Source organism: Artibeus jamaicensis, unplaced genomic scaffold, assembly GCF_021234435.1.
Source record: "Artibeus jamaicensis isolate MK-2021 breed Jamaican fruit bat unplaced genomic scaffold, CSHL_Jam_final scaffold_1031, whole genome shotgun sequence".
NCBI classification, from domain to species: Eukaryota; Metazoa; Chordata; class Mammalia; order Chiroptera; family Phyllostomidae; genus Artibeus; species Artibeus jamaicensis.
This window is the reverse complement of record NW_026522026.1, coordinates 9,358,896-9,378,257: the sequence shown is the minus strand read 5'-3', so window position 1 is coordinate 9,378,257 and position 19,362 is coordinate 9,358,896. Positions and strand designations below refer to the sequence as shown.

The window sequence follows — 19,362 nt, the reverse complement described above, 5'->3', positions numbered from 1 at the left end:
GGTGTTTTGGGTTTTTTCCTTTGGGGTTGGTTTCCAGTTTCAGTCCCTTATGGTCAGAGAAAATGCTTGGTATGATTTCAATATTCTTGAATTTGTTGAGGCTTGTTTTGTGTCCTATCATGTGGTCTATCTTTGAGAATGTTCCATGTGCATTTGAAAAGAATGTGTATTTAGCTTCTTTGGGGTGAAGAGCTCTGTATATATCAGTTAGGTCCATTTCATCAAGGGTTTTGTTTAATGCCGCAATGTCTTTGTTGATATTTTGTTTGGAAGATCTGTCCATTTTTGATAGTGGGGTGTTAAAATCCCCTACTATAATTGTGTTGCTGTCTATATCTTTCTTGAATTCCTCTAAGATTTTCCTTATATATTTTGGTGCTCCTATGTTGGGTGCATATATATTTATGATGTTAATGTCTTCTTGGTGGATTCTTCCCTTGAGTATTATGAAGTGACCTTCTGGGTCACTCTTTATGGCTCTTTTTTTGAAGTCTATTTTGTCTGATATGAGAATTGCTACCCCAGCTTTTTTTTCTTGTCCATTTGCTTGGAAAATTTGTTTCCAGCCTTTGATTTTTAGTCTGTGATGGTCTTTTGTCCTGAGGTGGGTCTCTTGTAGGCAGCATATGTAAAACATGTGAGTTGTTGATGTTGGGTGTTACTATTTTTTATTTTATTTTCTTATTTATTTATCTCCTTTGCCTTTTCTTTCCTTTCTTTTCTAATTTTTGGAGTTGTTTGAGAAAAGCAGGTGTTTTTTCCCTCTTAGTTATGTCCCCTCCACATTTCTGTGTTTTTCAGACTGGGACACAGGTTACAATAGGCAGAAGCCAATAAGAGTTGGGCTGGGCACTATGTGCCCTGCCACAGGGAGCTGCGTGACAACTTGTTTTATTCCTTGCTATTCTTCACTAGTTAGTAGTCCTTAGTGATCTAAGAGTAACTCAGGGGAAGCACTTGAATCAAGAAGAGCAAAACTGTCTGCTTGGCAGGGGAGGGTGAGAAACATTAGACTTATCAGCAGTGAACACCATGTCTTTTTTTTTTTTCAGGATTAAATGTTTTAATACACTGAGTTTTGACCACTCTGTACAGTATCAGAATCTTGGTTTTAATAGTCAGTACCTGAAAAGAGTCTTTAATTGAAGACCTTATAAAATTGACAATAAGATATAATAAGCATGACTAACTCATACTCTATAATGAGAATCGTGTATTACTAAATTAAATATTAGACGATGGAACTTGACCCTAAATTTCTCCTCCATAAGAAACCAGTGAAAACTTATACAGTAGAGCCAAGATATAGTTCTCTCCTGGACTTGTTTCTTATTTCTCTACATCCTGAGAATTTTCTGCTCTAAAATATCTGCTTCTATGAATAATTACAGAGAGATTTTAATTTATGTCTGTGCTGTTGTCCAAAGTGAAGTCCCTAAGAACCAAGTCCGTACCCACGGACAAGGAGCTCCACGCCTTCTAATGTGCTTGGCAGGGTGGTGAGCTGGGACAGTTTGACACAGGAACAGCCCCACGGCTCTTCGCTTCCTGCCCCTTCATCACCTCCTTTCATGAATATTCATTGAGCGCCTACAATATGCCGAGTGCTGCTTGGGAAAAAGAAGTTGTGCTTAAAAAAGGCATGAGATCCTTCCTTTTGAGGAGTTTATCTTCCATACCCAGGTTTTCTCAGGAGGATGGGTTCTCCCCAGGAGAGTTGGGGCCATGAGTTTGAGTTTGCTGTACACGCCTTGGGCAGGAAGAGCCACTTCCACTGGTGTCGGAGCCTAGCATGTACCCCTAATTGGACAGAAGTCTGGGTGCCGTAATAATGGCAATGTCTCCAGGGAAGTGGCGATCAGGGGAGCAGCTCAGGTGTTCCAGTCCTGTCCCTTCATGGATGTCACTTCCAGAGGCTTCTTGTGCTCCGAATGATATCAACAGCTCCCCATGAGCACAATGAGGCGGACCATGTGCTAAGAATTTTGCGTTTAATCCATTTGACAACTGTTATCATCTTCTCTGTACAGATGAGAAAGATTAAGTAACAAATTCAAGCTCAGTGGTGGCAAGTGTTGAAACCAGAATTCAACCCAAAACTGACCCTGAAGACCACATCTTAAAATTTTTAACAAGACCTGTTGAAAAGTCAGAAATTTTACCTTTGTCTCCATCCACTTCAAATTTAAAATGCTGTTGATTTACACTGTTGTTCCAAATAAATGGAAAAAGCAAAAATGTTTTCTTGTTTTTCTGCTTTGTATAATTGTTAGTATTGTGGTAATGTATTCTTTTTATTGAAATTGCATAACATTTCAGTCATATTGCAGGTTAAATTAGGCCTGTGTGTTGTAGCTGTAGAATGATTTATGTAGAATTTTCTGTAGAAAAGAAGCTATAAGTCCCTAACACCTAAATAGTGAAAGAATTTTTAGAAGGCCGTAAGTTTGTAAGTGAGGGACCAAATGTATAACACGGTATATAAGATGCAGGCCCAACCTTCATTCTGTCTCGATAAGATATTTATCAGGAGAGATGTGATGACCCACTTAATCTCAAATGCAAATGCTATTCCCCTGGAATTGTATTGGCTATTGCATTAGTCAGGGTTCCCCAGAGAAACAGAACCAGTAAGATATATAAGAGAAGATTTATTATAGGATTGGCTCATGCAGTTGTGGAGGCTGAGAGGTCCTACAGTTCACCATCTTCAGGCTTGAGACTCAGGAAATTTGGGGATATAATTCAGCTTGAATCTGAAGGCCTGAGAACCAGGGGAGTGATGCTGTAAGTCTTGGAAGTCCAAAGATCTGTGGACCGGGAGTTCCAATGTTGAGGGTAGGAAATGGTGGGCATCCTAACTCAAGAAGCCAGAGAGAGAACTTGCCCTTCCTTCACCTTTTGGTTCAATCTGACATGGGGGGGTGGAGGGATTGCGTGATGCCCACCCACAACAGTGAGGACGAATCTCTTTACTCGGTCTACTGATTCAAATGCTAATCTCTTCTAGAAGTGCCCTCACAGATACACCCAGAAATAACGTTTTACCAGTTCTCTGGGCATCCTTTAGCCCAGTCAACTTGGGCTAAATTAACCATCACGACTTTTTAAACACCTTTAGGAGTGGAACTCTTGTCCTTTAAACCTAAAGGACATGTTTGCTATCATGACTTTGAATTAAGTACAAAGTATATATCCATGAACATTTATGGCACTTAAAATGCTATTGAACCCAACTGAATTTCTATAAACATAAATAAATACAGAATTTGTGTGCTTATGTTTTAAATTAGAGAGGTTAAATAACTTATGGATCTATTTCTGGACTACTTTGAGTAATTTGCCAACATTCAGCCTGTGTCAGTTACCCTGGCCCACCCACTGGTTCAATCAAATTAAAGATTTTAACACCAGGCATTCAAAAGGGATAGGAAAAAGAGGTTCATTTATGTGAAGGCAGAAACCACTTGGTTTCTCTCTTTCAAGAAGAAAGAGAGAATTAGTACCTGTTTCTGTATTTTCCTACTTTCCATTCCAAGTTACCATTGTCCTCCGCAGGCAAGTGATCCTCAAACTGTAAATAATCTACCATGTGTATCTAGCTGGATGCCCTCAGGTGCTTGTTATCCCGCACCTTCCGGGGAGCCCCTCTAGATCTCCTGACTTAGAATTTCGGAGTTGGAGTTTGGTAAATTGCACTGCTAACAGCCCCCTAAATGACCTTTATGAACTCTAAAGTTTGAGAACCACTGACCCAGACATTTTTCCTTGGCATGCCTGTGATTGACAAGTGGATGTGATGGTAACCGCCCCTTTCATCCAGGAGTTGGTTTTGCTGGACCTTCATTTTTTAGACCCTTGAATTTTGGGGGGGTAGATTCATCAGGGTCTATGGAATATTAGTTTGTTATATTGCCTCAGTAAAATGTCACAGACTAGGTGACATTTTTTTTTAAATAACAGAATTTTTTTTCACAGTTCTGCAGGCTGGAGCCCAGGAGCAAGGTGTCACAGGGTTGGTTTCTGGTGAAACCTCTGCTACAGAGGCCCTTATGCTAGTGACCCTTATAATTGTACCACTGCATTTGCATTGCAGGAAAAAATGCCAGTTTCACTTCAAAATGGCTTTGATGACATAGTAACAAATTATTAAGTTCACTAAATCTTAACCCTTAAATACACAGCTTTTTAGGATTCTGTTTGAGAAAATGGGAAGTACGTATAAAGCACTTCTGTGAGTAAACATTCAGTGGCTGTTTTGAAGAAAAGCTCTTATATGATTAAATTGTCAACCAAACTAGACTCTTGTTTTTGCAGAAGATCATTTTAACTTCAAAGAACAAGTGATAGATTACATATGTTTATTCACATTCATGTAGCTGGCAGACTTGTTTGCAAAACTGAAGTCAGTCTGTTGCTTCAAGGGAAGCAACTATCAATATTTGTTGCTCATAATAACAGTTAAGCTTTCAGGTGAAAATTATAATTTTGGAAAACTGTATCTGTTACTGTGAGCTTGATAGCTTAGCAACTGTTAAAGGTTTTTCAGGTGAGGTTGGTGATTAATAAATGTGATTTAAAAATAGTATGTAATATAACTCACAAAAGAACTATTTTCCAAATGACCAATGCAGGATACTATAAAATCATGCATGGGTAAAACATCCATTCAAAGTGTAAGGAAGATCAAGAAACTTTTATGTAACAAAATATAAAAAGCTCATTTAGAAAACTACCAATTGTCAAGTTTTGGTAAATTATTAGAGAAGAACATTCACAATTGTCTAAAATGATTATTACAAATATGCTTTACTTTTCCAACCAGATATCTGAATTTTTCTCATTTATGTCAACCAAAAACATATCATAGCAAAATAGATTACATGTAGAAGTAAATATAAGGGTCTAGCTATATTCTGTTTAAGCTAAACATTAGAACCACAAAAATTTGAAAAAAATGGCATTTCTCACTAGTATTTTTCTGTTTAGAAATATACATAAAATGTATCTAAACATGTCATTTAACATGTAATGGGTTTATTATTGCTATTTTAAAATTTAATAAGTATATATATTTAAAAATTCTCAGTTATAAAGATGCTTATCATCACTAATCATCAGATAAATGCAAATTAAAATCGCAAAAAGAGATTACCTCGCAGCTTTCAGAATGGCTATCATCAATAAGTCAACAAACAACAAGTGCTGGCAAAGAGGTGCAGAAAAGAGAACCTTAGAGCACTGTTGGTGGGAATACAGACTGATGCAGCCACTGTGGAAAGCAGTTTGGAAATCCTTCAAAAAATTAAAAATGGAACTTTCTTATGACTCAGAGATTATACTTCTGGAAATTTATCTGAAGAAGTCCAAAACACTAATTCAAAAGAATGTATGCATCCCATGTTCATTGCAGCATTCTTTACAATTGCCAAGATTTGGAAGCAGCCCAAGTGTCCATCAGTAGACGAGTGGATAATAAAGCTATTTATACAATGGAATGTTACTCGGCCATATAAAACAAAATGTTACCATTTGCATCAGCATGGATGGACCTAGAGGGTTTTATGCTAAGTGAAATAAGTCAGTCAGAAAAAGGCAAATACCATATGATTTCACTTATACGTGGAATCTAAGAAACAATATAAATGAACAAATAAACAGAAACAGACTCATAGTTACAGAGAACAGACTGATGGTTGTCAGAGAAGAGAGGGATTGGGGGACTGGGTGAAAAAGGTGAAGGGATTGAGAAGTATAGATTGGTAGTTACAAAACGGTCCCAGGGATGTAAATGAACTATAGCATAGGAAATGTAGTCAATAATACTGCTAATAACTATGTATGGTGCTAGTTGGGTAATGGAAATATCGGGGCAACACTTTCTAAAGTATATAGTTTATCTAATCATTATGCTGTATACCTGGAAGTTATACAAAATAATATTGAATTGCAGAAAATTTTTTAAATTTTAAATGAAAAAATATTCTCAGTTTTAATTTCTATTAGTGAATATCAGTGGATATAACCTATACAAGCAAAAACTCTTTGGTAGCCCCATTAGTTTTTAAGAGGGTAATAGGATCCTGGGACTAAACAATCTGAGGACTACTGAGTTAAGGAAGACATTTTTTCTGGGTACACTGTAGTCATTAAATGAGTTAAGTTTGATTCACACTACACTTACAGTGAAATGTATTCACTGTCTGAATGCTAAATATAGTGAGCTTGATGTTTGCTTTTTTCTCATTGGGAGAAATGCATTAGTGAGATTCTATTCCAACTTATTGTCATGTATAGATTAATGCCTGTTTTATCTTTTCTAATTCCATATAAAATTAGATAATCGTGAACAAACTGGAAAATAAAACCCTGTATAAGAACTTATGTTTATGAGAGATTTGTTTTAATCTAATGAAAATGCATTTAAATTAGCAGGGATTGAAATCTACCCTGTAGAGAGACACTTGGGATTCTTGTCACCGTGCTCTTCTATTCAGTCCCTATTTTGTCATTTTCCAATTTATAGAGCATTTGTTTCTTTCTTTCCTCCTTATCTCTTCTTTTATTTATTTTTCTATCTTTCCCCTTGCCTTATTATAGCTAGAAGTATTTCCTTATGTGTGCAGTTTTTGGTTTCTGCCTGTGTCTTCTAAGAAGGATGCTGAATCGGTAAATGCGAGCAAGGCATTGACAAAGTGGAGGTGCATCTTTGCTTTCTCAGCTCCAGGACTTAAACAGTCTTCCATTCAGCATGTAAAATTCAACACCAGAGTTCATGCTATGCTTCTATTATTAGATTGCTACAGGCTGTGAAGGAAGATTAGGAAAAAGGATTTTAACTTAAAACTTATCTTTTCTAGAAGAAATGATGTCAAAATAAGGTCCACAATTATACTATGTTCTTCATAGATTTTCTTTCTCATTTTTCCCCTAGTCCAAGAGTCATTCCCGAGTTGGCCTGAAAGCAAGTGTGAAGCAAAAGGTATGTTTTCCCCCTCTGTTTTGTTCCTTTAAAAAGTAATTATTTGGTGGATGCTTTTATTTTTTTCCTGAAGAGAGTGACTTGTTTTAGATGGTAAGGATGTACCCAGGAACAAGGTATTTTGAGGTCTTTATTTACTTTGCCTTCGTAATTGTAAAACCGAAGTTGGAGAGAGATCCTTGAATTGAAACAGAATGAGAGAGATTCTGGAAACCTAGTGACATACTCTGAGGACTTCCCATGGCTCACAACTGATTCCGAAAGCAAGGCCAAGGACCTACTCTTCCACATTTGGCTCTTTTATTTTCTAAGCCCTTCATGGTAAAGGCATTTATTCCTATCTCAGTTCCTAATTTTTACTGATCTTTATTCTCTCAGCACTGGCTACAGAGAATAACTGTCACCTATGAACTGTGGCGAATCAGCTGCAACATGAGTGTTGTGAGTCAGAGAGAGTTGGTTTCAATTCCTGGTTCTGTCATTTTACTAGATATGTGACCTTGGACATATTTGTATGAAGAAGGTGATCATACCCACCAGTATAGTTTATTTTAGAAATAAAATAAAATGATAGATGTGAAACACTTACATCCTAGTACCTAGCACAAATAGGCACTTAATTTTTAAATTCTATAATATTTCACTGATATAAAACAATACAAAAATTTCAGAATGTTAATTCTCAGACACACACATGCATTCTTACACTAGTTGATTTGTTTATTAACTTAATTTTCTCCATTATCCCTAGCACATGGGTTCTAACCGATGTGTAAGTACTCCATTTTGACAGGGGCACCATTATCTCCTTGGCAGTTAATTTCATTTTGGATCACTGAAATTGTAAACTTTAAAATATATTTATTCACATAGGATATCCTATACTTTCTTGCCACTGTTCCTATTTCTGCCCTGGTAGCCACCTAGAATTGATATGCCACATTCTCTCTCACATATGGAAGCCTTCCATGGATTGGGGAGCAATAGCTTTCCCCCAAATTCTTCTATTTTGTACATTATTAGTATCACAGTTTTTAAAATTATACCTCATATGATACATTTCTTAGACCCCCATGGAACAGATTGCTTGCCTTTGGATCTTTTCCCATTATCTAATATCATTTGCAAACATCCAGGTAACATTTTCACTTTCATATCTGAAGAAGTGCTGTGCGCTTCTTTCACTGTGCACTGGGGAACTCTCAAAGGGCCACTGAGGCAGATAGAATTAGACAGGGGGGCCTGCCTCCACCCGTCAGTTGTCTACTTAAGTCATAAGTCTGTGTAGGATGCTGACCTTGTCACCATTGGTGTTTGGGAGGTATTTCTCCCTTACTTGGACTAGTAAACTAAATGGAGATGACCCACAAAGGGAGGGAAAAAGATATATCAGTTCTTCCCAGTCTCGTACACTGCAACTTCCTGTCAATTCACGTTCAGCAAATTGGAAGTTATGAAGCTTAAAAACTTATGCCGGTATGAAATGACCAGTATTCACACATTAAATTACACATTTCATGTGTTAAGTACACATTAAAATTGTAACAATATGTATTAATTTAGCAAAATGCCTTGACAGGGACAAATATTTTTATTGTTCTTATATAGTCCATGTTAAAATGCTAACTTATTATTTTTTCCAGTATAAGTTTAAAGGCATACAACATAGCACCTTGATTTACAGTTATTATGAAATTATTACCACAATAGGTTCAGCTAACATCCATCTTTTCATATAGATACAATAAAAAAGAAAAGAAAAAAGGTAAAAAGAATTTTTTCTTGTGATGAGAACTCTTAGGATTTACTCTCTTAACAACTTTCCCATATATCATACATCAGATTAGCTATAGTCATCATGCTGCACATTACAACCCTAGTACTTATTTATTTTAGAACTGAAAGTGTGTGCCTTTTGATCATATTCCCTCAGTTGCAATCTGAAGTTCCAAAATCTTAATCCTCAAACAGACAGGTGGAGGAGAGTAATGGGGGAATAATGGGGGCAACTGTAATTGAACAACAATAATAAAAAAAAGAGCCCTGGCTGGTATAGCTCAGTGGATTAGGCACCAGCCTGCAAACCAAAAGGTCACTGATGGGATTCCCAGTCAGGGCAGGTGCCTGGGTTGCAGAACAGGTCCCCAGTGGGGGGCATGTGAGAGGCAACCACACAGCGATGTTTCTCTCCCTCTCTTTCTCCCTCCCTTTAAAAGTAAATAAATAAAATCTTTAAAAAATGAAAACGGTATTTAGGTTTTTTAAAAAAGAAAAAAATTCTCAAACACACACACACATTTCAATTATGTCAATTTCTGCTGCTACATAAGACAACGCTATAAATAGACTTATTATAATTTGGAGAAGTTCATGATAAACAACTGTTCTTCTAATGTGGATGTTTGAACTGTTGAAAGTACTTACTTAACCTGTCAGGATAATGGACATATTAACTCAGAATACCATTCTTGCTGTTAATTGTTAGGGAAAAAGTATTTCAAGAATGCAAAGCATCCAGGAGGTATTTAAGAAGATTAAAAGAGGTAACATCTATGAAATTTCAAGCCTAGTGCCCAAGTAGATAGTAGCTATTTTTATAGGAGAAATATCATGTTAGTTAAAAAGAAGGTGTAATAAGATCTAACATTGATATGGCAAACAGTATGCTCCAGGTTCAATTATGAGCACTTAACAACCATCCACTTACTTCATACTTTCAACAGCCGTCTGAGGTGGGTGTTCTTGTACCAGTCGGAGTCTGTCAAGGCAATGAGTTCACACCAATAATTTCAACAGAGAGACTATGGTATAAAGAATTCTTAACAGGTTATAAAGTTGTTAACTAGGTAATGGAAAGAATAAAAAGAGTAAGGTGGAGGGGTGGTAAACCCAGGATTACTAAAATTTCTTAGATACTTACAGCAAGGGTTCCACAGAGTTGAAATTCAGACCTCTGAGCAGAGGGTACTGGCCAGCACGCTATGAGGCTGATTCTACAAGTACTGGGAAAAAAACTGCAAACTGGATTCAGTGGATCTGCAGGAAGGTGAGATTTGCTGCAAGGATGAAGCTCGGAGGTAGTGCACAAGAAGCAGTTCCAGTTACTTCTTCCTCTTCCAGCTCTGCAGCCCCTCTATCACCCCCCACTAGCAGAGCTAACAAGAAGTCAGCTGGCTAAGCAGGAGTGTTTTGCATTGTCCCAACCCTAACATCACAAAGCTGGTTACAGAAAAATGGGTTTATAGGCGAGAGGCAATAATTGAATTGGTACAATTAATAGCTCTATTTTGTAGGCGAGGAAACTGAGGCACAGATGTATTCAGCTATATTTGCCTAGTGCTATGGCATGAATATTTGTTTCCTCCAAATTCAAATCCTAACCCCTCTAGGTGATGCCAGTGTGGGGCTCCTGGTAGCTCACTGAGAAGACGGCCTTAGGAAAGAGGGCATTAGAGACAGCTTCAGAGGGTTAGCCTTGGACTAGCTGCTGTTGCCTAGTGCTCCCTTGGTTGCAAATCTCATGGGAGCTTTAGAGTTTAGAAAAGTGAAAATGCATACCTGAGAGGGAAGAAAGGCATGGGCATGCTCCAGAGAGATCCTGCTGGATTAATGCCCTTACAAAAGAGATCCCATAGAGCTTCCTAGCGCCTTCCACCATGTAAGGACAAGGTGAGGACACAGTGAGAAGTCTGCAACCCTCACCTCACCTCAACATGCTGGCACCCTGATCTTGGGCTTCTAGTCTCCAGAACTATGAGAAATACATTTTTGTTGTGTATAAGCCACCCAGTCTGTGGTATTTTGTTATATGTTCCCCCCCAACCCCATTCTCAGTTTCGCTTTGCACAATTTCAGTTACTCTGGTCAATTGTGAACTGAAAATATTACATGGAAAGTTCCAGAAATAAATATATATTTTTTTAGATTGCACACTATTCCAAGCAGTGTGATGAAATCTCGACTGTTCAGCTCTGACCGGCCCAGGGTGCAAATCATCCCTTTGTCCAGCATCTTCACATTGTATTTGCTCCCCACCTGTTAGCCACTTCGTAGGCATCTTGGTTTTCAGATCAGCTGCTTGTGCTCAAGTAACCTGAATTTTATTTAATAATGGTGCCAAAATGCAAGAGCAATGATGCTGGTAAATTGGATATGCCAAAGAGAAGCTGTGAAGTGCTTCCTTTAAGTGAAAAGGTGAATTCAAGGAGATATATTTATTACAGGATATTGTTACAATAGTTCTATTTTTATTATTGTTGATGTTAATCTTTTATGATGCCTAATTTATAAATCAAACTCTGCCACAGATGTATATGTACAGGAAAAAACATGCTACATGCAGGGCTCAGTACCATCTGGGGTTTCAGGCATCCACTGGGGGTCTTGGGGCATATTCCCTGCAGATAAGTCAGTGGGGAAGGGCGATATCTATGGTAGCTAGGACAGTCCAGGACACGCATCTAGGGAGAGGCAGGATTTAAACATAAATAACCTGGCTTCAAAGTTAAAAGCTATTAACGTCTTGAACAAGTGACCATGAACAAAAACACTTCTCTAAGCCTTTTAAAATCTGCAAAATAAGGAAGATACTGTATTTTGCCATGTAAAATACATACACACATTTTAGGCCTATAAACTTTCAGGGGAAAAAATCTTTCATTTTAGTCTTTTAATTCAATTCTTTATTTATTTATAATTAGAAACTTGTTTTTTGTATTATAAAGGAATTTTAGCATTTATTTTTGAACATATGGTACAAGAAATTTTATGTAACAAATAATTGCAAAACACAAGAACAGGTACAAGATGTATCAGGTACTACCCATGTATAATGCACATCCATATTATTCCTGAAAAATTGGGGGCAAAAGTGAGCAGTATACATGGCAAAATATGTTAATTCCTAATGTTGGATTGTCCAAGGATTAAATAAACAATATAAATGATGTGCCCATTGTATTTCCCAGCATCTAATAACTTCTTAATAAATACTAGCTCTTACTAAATGCGATATTTTTTTCTTTTTTTGAGTGTAGAGACTTCGTTTTGGCTCACTGACTCTGTGTTTTGAAAAGATGGTCTTTGCCTTGGGGTGATTCCATCTCCAGTGGGCTATTTAGTTGATTAGCTTCTCTCTAGCCTAACATATTTAAATGTTTATATTGCAAAGTGAACAGTAGGGAGAATTTTATGCTGGAGTTTGATCAATGGAGGTTTTATTAATTATGTCCTTAAAATTAGAATTTATCAGGAACTGCATCACAGCATTAAGTTAGTCTTTCACTTCAGATTTTAAGTGGCGGAGAAATCATTGAACCTATTCATTCATTCTTTAACACAGCAATCATTTATTGGGTATCTAATTACACCAGGCACTATTCTAGGCCTCGAGGGTGATATACACAGACATATGGACCCAGCCCTGGAGACTGCTTCTTCCAGTCTAGCAGGGAGTGTGATGCAACAACTCAGCTGCTCATTCTCCCTCAGTTCTCATCCTTGACAGGTTTGCATATTTTTTTATTACATAAATATAATGCTATCTTGTGGGTAAAATTTCTACTTGGCCTACTATGGAGTCAACCAATATTCAAGGGGGATCATATAGGGAGGGAGAGGGGATGTGTAAGGGAATGACCACTTCTCCTGAAGGATGAAGTCATTAGTTAACTTGGGAAGAGGCAAGATTCAGACCAGACACAGGGAATAAGTGGGGGAGGCTGAGAGGCAGCACTCCTGGAAAGCTCCTGGGCCCCTGGTGGTAGGTCAAAGGTATTTGTGTGCAGGGATGTAAGAGTTAAGGGCTCCAGGCAGGGTGTGGTGATGCTGTTGGGCTTTCTGCTCCCACATGGTCACTGGATTGAGAGACAGAGCCTGGAACAGGAAGGGTCCTGTTCCTTAGACCCTTGGAATTAGACAACTGTGGTTAAGGTCAAGAACCTCTCCTGTATAAATCAGGCAAACAGCTTTAGTCCCCTTTTATGTTTACTTCCCTTTTGCTTAAAATCACCAAATATCCAAGTATTCCTAAGGGAACCAAGGGAAGGGCTTTATGTATGTACTTTGACCAGAAGTTTAAAAGGAGATTGGCGTTGGAGGCTAGCTAGCATGGTGGCTGTGGCATCTAGGATGCTCTTGAGAGAACCCTAAAGTCATAGTAATGTAGTCAAAGTCATACTAGGTCTTGTTGACCTTTCTAGAAATTCTGGTAAAAATTTCTAGAAAGGTTAGGTTATATTGAGATCCATTTTATAGGACATGGGGATACCAAAAACCTCTTCTTAAACCCCTCAGCTTGAGAAAATCAGAGGAAAATAAATACATAGAAAACAAATACTGGCAAATGACTATTCTATTACCCAATATAGAACTTCAGGGAGTGAGGCTGATATAAATAGAAGACCATTTTTCTCCTTCCTACTTTCTACTTCCCAAGTATCTTTTCTAAATTAATAACAGTATTAATAGTAAAAACTGCATAGGGTCAATGTTCTGCTTGCTTTGCAATTATTCAGTGGCTGCACTATTTTCGTTAGATTTTAATCAGGGTGAAATTAAATTGCCAAAGCCTATAGTTAACAGAGTGTTTTAAATATTTTCAGACTCCTGCCCAAGCATTTCCTGGTATTCAGTTATCTTAAGTTTACTATATTCTTTCTTCTGTCAAAGCCATCTTCACAGATCTGATAAATAAATTCACAGTAAGTTACTCTTGAATTATGTGGCTTAAAGTCTAATCTCTCCTAAGGGTATTTACATTTTAATAGGCAACAGAAGCTAATGAAATTGAGTTGAAAGGGTTGAATTTCTAGTGTTAGCAAATAAGGAACAATTTTCAGTTGGTAGGAAGATTTTATCCTTGCTCCTAAAATTGCATTGTTTACCTGTAAGACCAGTGCAGACTAACCATTAACTGGTTAGATGACCTGGGGTCACATATGTATATAGTTAGCTGATAGGGAGCCAATACTCCAATTTGGAGAATTGAGGCGGCAGTTTTCTGTTCAGCCCACCATTCTCTCTTCCTCCCATGCCCATTTCCCATCAGCCTCGTGTGTGTGTCATGTCCCTTTATCCAAAAGAACTGCAAGCTCTCCTCCAACCAGAAATTGTGTTTTATTAATACTTGTACCTTTCCTCTAGTCCCTTATCTATGGCGTGTAATATATGAGAGCTTCCTAAATGTTAATAAGTATATTGAAAAAACACCTCATGTCCCCATTGACACCTGGGCCAATCATGTCCTGGGCAGTAATGGAGCCCAAAGCTAGTTGCAGGTTCCCAGAGAAGTAGCTTTTAGTTTTTCCTGCTAAAGAGTAAAAAAGGCCCTTGAACCTTTCTTGTGGCATTATTTTGATTTCCTAATTCTATCCTCATGCCCCTTTAGGTGTGTCCTTTGACCCTTCTGATCCCTCCATTCAATTCCCCCCATAGCTTCTCCGCTATCATCACCCCCACCAGAGTGATACATTTGTTACATCGATACCTCCTTATCTACCCAAAGTCCACAGGTTACATTAGGGTTCACTCTAGGTGTTGCACATTCCATGGGTTTTTCAAATACAGTGATGTGTATCCAGCATTAGAATATCATATGGAATAGTTTCGATGCTACCTGCACTCCGCCTGTTCACATCTTCCTTCTCCCATACCACTGAGACCACTGATCTTTTTACTCTCTCCATAGTTTTACCTTTTCCAGGATGTCTTATAATTGGAATCATATAGTATGTAACCTTTTCAGATTGATTTCCTTCAGGTAGTAATGCGCATTTGAAGTTCCTTCACATCTTTTCATAACTTCATAGCTTGTTTCCTTTTAACACTGAGCAATATTGCATTGTCTGCATGTAACACACTTCATTTACCCATTCATCTACTGAAGGGCATCTTAGCAGTTTCTGAGTTTCGGCAGTTATGAATAATGCTGCTCTAAATATCCATGTGCAGGTTTTTGTGTGACTATAAGCTTTTCATTCATTTGGGTAAATACCAAAGAGTGTGACTGGTGGATCAGATTTTCTCTCTTATTACCTTCCCACAAATGACTCATGACCTTTGCTTGACTGCTGTCAAGTATATGCTCCAACATGAGTGTTTTCCCACATGTACTTTGTGTTCTTGGCCACGTACTTTCTGCACTGAGCCTCTAGAGTCTCTAAGAGTGATCTATACCCTGCTCAGAGGAATGTAAGGGAAGAGAGAAGCACTATGTAATAATAGTATACGGAAGTTTTTAATGTAGCAGCTAGATTTGGGAAAGAAGTAGAAAACAGAAGGTGAGTTCATAGCACCCAAGAGTTAAATTCTATTTGTTCATGTAATTCCTACTGGCATAAAAAAAAAACAGTCGTTTGGGCCTTTTACACCACAGTGAGGATCTGAACACTGAATCTAGCTTAAGGGAAATTAAAAGTCACTGCTTTCTGGCAGTGATAGCAGATAGAAAGGAAATCAGGCTCCCTGAAGTGGAGTCCGTATTATCTTTAGTTCTTGCTATCTTTTCATGGCCTATGAAGGATGCAGAGTGGCTTTGTAGAAGGTGCAACCTGCATAAAAAAGGACAGAACCAGTAAGATGAATTTAAAAGAGATGGAGATCACCCCTACAGACTCAAAGCAATAGGGATTCTAGAAGAGCCTACTATTTTTTTCCCAGAAAAACAAACACACAAACCTGAATTATCATTGATTTCAGCTTTCTCTAAGTGGACTTTTATGTTAGGTTAATTATGACAAGGTGTTTTGATTTGCATAAATTAAAATATTCTATGTTTTAGAAATGCTAAAAAGAGGATTTCAGATGAAAATGTCTCTCTTTTTCCTCTTTTCTTATAATAAAGATAATTCTCTACACAAGAATTGGAAATTTACAACTCAGTCATGTTTTGTTTTGCTTATTTAAGTGATTTTTAAAAATGTTGAGCCAATATTTTATATGTGTTTTCACATAGATATGTGGACTTTGGGCTTGTCTTGAAAAATTGGAATATCTGAAACATTAGAGTAAACTTCCAAATGACAATAGTCACCTGTAGCTGAAGGGCTAAAGCCCCCTCTGCACAGGGCAAGGCTCCTCCAGTTCACCACATTCCTCCATTTCCTCTTACTGTCTCCCTGACACCCTTCAACTCATGCCTTTCACCACCTTCCTGGCTGTGAGAGGTATGTGAGTTTTTGGCTTTTATGAGACATTATGCTACTTATATCTTAGAGGAGTTCTAAGTCCTTATATAGATATTTTAAATGAGATCAACCCCAGGCTGTCTTGCAAACACATCCCTTTTTAGCAAATTCATTAATTAGGGTTCAAGTTTTATTAGTGATGTGTTAGGCTTCTGCAAAGAATTATTTTAAACCTTCTTTGGTTTCAACTTATTCTCTAATGTATTAGGATATTAAAGACTTTTGGCAGCGACCAGAGGGGAGAGGGAAGGGAACTTAAGGGGAAAAAGGGGGAGGGAGTTTGAGGAACAAGTATGAATGACACAGAGATGAGGACTGGGGGGGGGAACGGGAGGGAGGGGGGAGACCGGGCGGGGGGGGGGGGAGAGGAAAAAAAAATGTACTTGAAAAGTAACCAAATAAAAAAAAAATACAAAAAAAAAAGACTTTTGGAAAAGATTAGTTTCACGAGTCTTGTATTTCCCATCAGATTATGGAATTACAAAACATTTGTTTTGCATTTTATTTAAACTGAGAATAATTTTCCTTTAAAATAAAACCAAGGACAGAAGTCTAATTCATGCATATGCTAACTTCCTACATAATGACAAAGTCCAAATCCAGACAAAATCTCTCAAACAAAACAAATTCTCAAATATTGATAACTCAATCACAAAACAATTGATATAAGGGTAGAATAAAAGGGAGACAGAAAATAGTCTTCAAAAGGAAGGAGTAGCAAGGAAAATTGGGATAATTAAATTGCAAATGGTAGGATTCCTGGTGCCTGCGCTGATACTTCTGGAGCCCCCACCTCACTACCAGGGCCAGGCTACGTCTAAGACGAGATGAGCGAGGTGGGCACGGCTGAAGAGCTGTCGAAGATGAAGTATTTGTGAGAAATGCTTTAATGCAACATTTTAAAATGTAATGCAGTATTTCATAAGTCAAAGGTAATGCCAAGTAGTCATGTTGGATAAAATGGTCTCTCTGGTCAGCAGGCTGAAATTTGGTCAGCATTACATTTAGCATGCTCATCCCATTTGTGCCAGCTATGATGCTAAGCACTTTTCATGCTTTTCTTTTTCTTTTCTAAAATTTAACATACAGAATAACTCCATGAAGTAAGTTCTATTATTTTCTGCCATTCTTCTCATTTTGCAGCTGAGAAAACTGAGGCTTAAAGATGTTGAGTGACTTGCCCAAGGTTACAGCTAGTAACTAACAGGATCCAAGCAGCTTGCCTCTAGAAGCTGCTCATGTCCATAGTACTACATTATCTACTCCTGCTGGGATGGCTCAGTTAGATTAAGTTCATGACCTCAGAGCAGCCATGTATAGACTGGCCCAGAGGAGCTGGATTAATTTGACCAGAAGACATAACTTACTGGTTTTCCTACACTAGATGGTTTCTGTCCATCCCAGTATGAGGAGATAAAGAGGTTGGGGAGAGAGATGAGGTGGGAAAAAGGGAGCGAGAGAGTCAGGACATACATAGCTACACAGTAAGGGACAGAAACACAAAGACAGTAATACCAAGAACAAATACAAAGGTTGTTGGTAGAGGCAAGAGCAATGAGAAAGAGGCTCTTTCACCATAAAGTTAAAGCCCTGAATGAAGAGCAAGGGAACTCTGAAGCTGAAGAGGATGCACCTAATTTAGCACTAGCCCTGTGGGGAAATGATGTTTCTATCTGTGGAAGTGCAGTGATGTCACTTGAGCCTGTTTTCTGTCTTCTTTCCCGTGGCTTCTGCCCCTGTCCTTTCCTACACAGTTATATCTTAATAGATAGCCTGAAGTGTTCACTGCAACCTGAAATAGCCCAGTGGGCCTTTGTTCCCAATTTCACAGCTCTCTCTCCCCATCCAAGTTGTCCTATCCTATCCTTCCACTGCCTTCCCCCTGTTCCTGACCATTCTGCTTCCTCTGGCTGCCATCATTACTCTTTAATGTAAGAGCTTTCACAAGTGGAGCCACATTTTTCTTTTTGTGAGGCTTCATAAAACTGTAAAGAGCCAGTTGTCTGTGATCCTTCAGCCGACTCTCCAAGTGCTTCATTATCTGTCAGTATTTTCATGCCTGCAGGGCTAGAAGCAGAGACTCTGGGGCTCAGAGGACAGGGGGTAGTAGCTGAGAAGAAATGCATGCAGAAGAAAGAGGTTCAGTGAAGTCTACAGTGCACTGTCACACATCTGCTCACTCAGTGTCACATTTCCTACATATGGTAGGTTCCTAGTGCCACTCAGCTCACTAAAATAATAATTAACCATGAAGGTCGGTGGTTCTCATTTTTATCAGATCCTATAACCCCTTTTGGCAGTAGATATTTAAGACATGTTTTGTAATGAGTCCTCTACTTTTTATATGAATAATATAACCTATTTACTTATACCTTTAAACATGCTATAACTGTACAAGAAGTAAAAGGAAAGTAAGTTAATAATGTAAATGTAAATTCTTGGGCAGAAGTATGTCAGAGACATGTAAGACTGTCAGATATTAGAATCATTGAGAATGGGACTATGACAAATGCAGTATGATATGGGTGTTCTACATTCACCACTCAAAATCTACCAACAATGTCATAATCAGTGGTGATTTCCCAAAATCATCTCTGCCCCTCCGAGGAGGTCTATATCCCAATTTCTGGAAACTGAATATATTACCTTATATGCAATAAGGTAATTTGCAGATATAATTAAGTTAAGGATCTTCAGATGGAGAGATTGTAATGGATTATCCCAGTGCATCCAATATAGACACGAGAGTTCTCCTGAGAGACAGGAGTATCAGAGTCAGAGAAGGTGTAATGAGGGAAGAAGAGGTTGGGGTGTTGCGGGGCCATGAGCCAAGGAATGTGGGCAGTCTCCTGAAGCTGGAAAAGGCAAGAAGAGGGATTCTCTGCAAGAGCTTCAGGAGGAACACAGCCTGGTGATCCATTTTAAACTTCTGACCTCTGAAATTGTCAGATAATAAATACATTGTTTTAAGTCACTAAGTTTGTGGTAATTTCTTATAGCAGCAAAAGGAAAGTAATACAGAGACCAGCTCTTAGAAAATTTCAAACTGTCAAAGTTTGATTTTTATAAAATTTATTTGATAGCTTCCTTCTTGGAAAATTTGTTGCATAGTCAAAATGTGCAAAAAATACTTTGTGATCATATATAAAATGGAGTTCAATTCTATACTCAAATAGTTATAAACAAGGTTTACTG

The 19,362-nt window shown here is 38.0% G+C and overlaps 1 protein-coding gene across 1 annotated transcript in view; it reads left to right on the top strand.

The window, feature by feature from the left end:
• The window catches only part of RASGEF1B (RasGEF domain family member 1B), a 524,372-nt gene that overhangs the window by 107,696 nt on the left and 397,314 nt on the right, over positions 1 to 19,362 (top strand). The window contains exon 2 of the mRNA XM_053655647.1: positions 6,935 to 6,982. Within this exon, the coding sequence (XP_053511622.1) occupies positions 6,935 to 6,982 (48 nt within the window). The remainder of the gene's footprint in view (positions 1 to 6,934; positions 6,983 to 19,362) is intronic.